This window comes from Lolium perenne, chromosome 3 (assembly GCF_019359855.2).
Source record: "Lolium perenne isolate Kyuss_39 chromosome 3, Kyuss_2.0, whole genome shotgun sequence".
Lineage (NCBI taxonomy): Eukaryota > Viridiplantae > Streptophyta > Magnoliopsida > Poales > Poaceae > Lolium > Lolium perenne.
This window is the reverse complement of record NC_067246.2, coordinates 262,146,465-262,148,959: the sequence shown is the minus strand read 5'-3', so window position 1 is coordinate 262,148,959 and position 2,495 is coordinate 262,146,465. Positions and strand designations below refer to the sequence as shown.

The 2,495-nt window shown below is 54.1% G+C and overlaps 1 protein-coding gene across 1 annotated transcript; it reads right to left on the bottom strand.

Annotated features, from left to right (window-relative positions):
* Positions 1–764: 764 nt before the first annotated feature.
* LOC127344154 (probable sugar phosphate/phosphate translocator At4g32390) lies at positions 765–2,186 on the bottom strand. The gene has a single exon (XM_051370379.2). The coding sequence runs from the start codon at positions 2,108–2,110 to the stop codon at positions 1,028–1,030; it is 1,083 nt and encodes a 360-aa protein (XP_051226339.1). The 5' UTR covers positions 2,111–2,186; the 3' UTR covers positions 765–1,027.
* Positions 2,187–2,495: the final 309 nt, after the last annotated feature.

Here is a 2,495-nt window from a genome sequence, read left to right as displayed (position 1 = left end):
CACATGACTCACACAAAACTTAGTTTTGACTTTGAGTGGTCTGGTTACCGGGAATAAACTCACAGCACATGAACAGCATCGAAAGAATCCAACTCAGATGCCAGGTTTCAGTAATATATACCGCTGCCGACACTCGAGTAACAACTCCGGGGCACTCTCCTCCAGTAAATAGTTGTACTATTCCTACTGGTAACAGCGGTGTTTCTCCTGGTAGATCTGATTCCAGATGCTTCCTAATCAGCTGTTTCGTTTTCTTGCAGGGACCTAGTAAGTTAATTAATCGATTTCTCTGACCTCTCTTTCTGGACCCAAGTTCCAACCAATGGCAATTTGGCGCGAAAGCACCGGACAGGCGTCCAGCTCACTCGAAAGCAACTGTATACACTTCTATACTTATATTTACCGCGGTAGAGATGAAACTAGACCTCCTGTCCAATGTGACGAACTCAGACGACAGACGGCACCAATTTACTCGGATGCCATGTCACCAAAGTAATAACACAATGAAGATCAAGATGAACCTAGGAAACAATTCCAAAACTGGATCTTTTATTACAACTACCTGCTGCTCAATTGCTACTGCACCAGATCTCCAGTCCAATATGACGAACTCAGACGGCACTAATTCAATCTGATGGCGCCAATGTAGTAACAACATAATGGGGATCAAGATCAACCCAGCAAAACAATTCCAAAACTGAATCTTTCATTATTACAACTAAGTTGCTACTACTCAATCAATGTTCGGTATACAAAGTGGGAAATGAAAAAGGTTTCATGATCATCCATTGCTCAATAGTCCGGACCGGGGATTACAATTTTGATGCTGGTACTGCCTACTGATAGTAAGTAAGAAGACTGCTACTAGTGGCAAAAAGAATAGACTGGTATTTCACACGCCGGATACAAAAGATCGTATATTTGCTGTGTTTATTTGCCATCCAAGCACAAATCAGGACAAGAAAGGATCACAAATGCTTGGGCGGGGCGTTGTTGGTGGTGTTGGATCAGGGTTACGAAGCTCTTCTTAGGACTGGGTGTCGGCCTTGCGTTCGCCGTGGGAGTGTGAGTCTCGTTCCTGCAGTAGGGAGCCGGCCTCCTCGTCAGCCTGCGCGAGCTTCTTCTGCGCCTCCTTGGCCTTGAGCGCCTGCAGCTTGACGTGGTTGTAGTAGCCGACGCCGAGGAAGGCGATCCCGTAGCCGATGAGGTTGATGGGGGTGACGGTGTCCCGGATGACGGACCAGGAGAAGGCGATGAGGAGCCAGTCCTTGACGACGCCGGCGACGTTCATGGTGAGCGCGGAGGTCTTGCCGACGAGGAGGAAGACGGCGAGGTTGAGCGCGAAGGCGCAGAGCGAGTTGGTGCCGAAGACGAAGAAGTCGGGCTCGAACATGCCCACGGCGCGTAGCCTGGGCAGCTCGACGAAGACCCAGGGCACGAAGAGGAAGCAGAGGCAGCATGGCGCGACGTAGTAGAGCGAGGTGATGGGGTTGAGCGAGATGCCCTTGGAGGTGAGGAGGATCTGGATGAGCACGAGCCTGGTGGCCTCGAAGGCGACGGCGGCGAGCTGCAGGGCGACGCCGCGGAGGTCGAAGCGCGCCTCGCCGTAGGCGGCGATGGCGACGCCGAAGGAGATGGAGAGCATGTTGAGCATGGAGGCGGAGCGGAAGGTTTCTTTTTTGAAGAGGACGCCGATGGAGTAGACGGCGACGGGCATGAGCGCCTTGAGCATCTGGATGAAGGAGACGGAGAGGTAGATGTAGGCGGAGTTGGAGAACCAGAGGGAGAGGGAGTAGAGCGCGCCGATGGGGAGGACCGAGGTGTAGTAGAGCTGCGGGGTCATGGCGGGGGAGGTGGGCAGGTCGACGACCCGGAAGACGCGGACGAGCGCGACGGCGAGCGAGGAGCAGAAGGCCATGTGCACCATGGTGAGCGAGATGGGGAAGGGCCAGTTGTACATCTTGGGGTCGAGGATGTACTTGTTGTAGACGATGACGGTGAAGGAGAGGAAGATCCACACCGCGACGTAGCAGTAGGAGATGAGCACCTTGCGGAGGACGGATTCTGACAGGGCGCCGTCGGCGCCGCCGCCGCCGGCCTCCTTCGCCATGGCTGCTGCTGCGGCTGCTCCGGCGAGGCGGTGTGGATCTGGGTTTGCGTGTTGGTGGGAGATCTGGGCTGTGGGGGAGGAGACGGATCTGGGGGGCGGGGAAGAAGGGTTGGTTGTTGGGGGATTTTGGAGAGGACGGGAAAGGGAGGGTTCTTTGTTGCCGAAGGAAGTGTCTGTGTCACTGGGGTCGGCCTCGCCTGGCCACGTGGAGAGTGGGCTGTTTCGGCTGTGGCGTTGCCGTGTTTTTTATAGTTCTCCGTTATGTGTCTGCAGATTGCAATGTGGCTTTGTTTGACCTGTTTCATGTGCCTCGTCTCGAACTCGGCATCTCTGTGGATTCTCCGCTCCTTGCAGAATTTCTATGTCTAAACAGAAATCATTACCT

What these genes read in the sequence shown, in the direction of transcription:
- LOC127344154 (XM_051370379.2), bottom strand. Translation starts at nt 2,110, where the DNA reads ATGGCGAAGGAGGCCGGCGGCGGCGGCGCCGACGGCGCCCTGTCAGAA.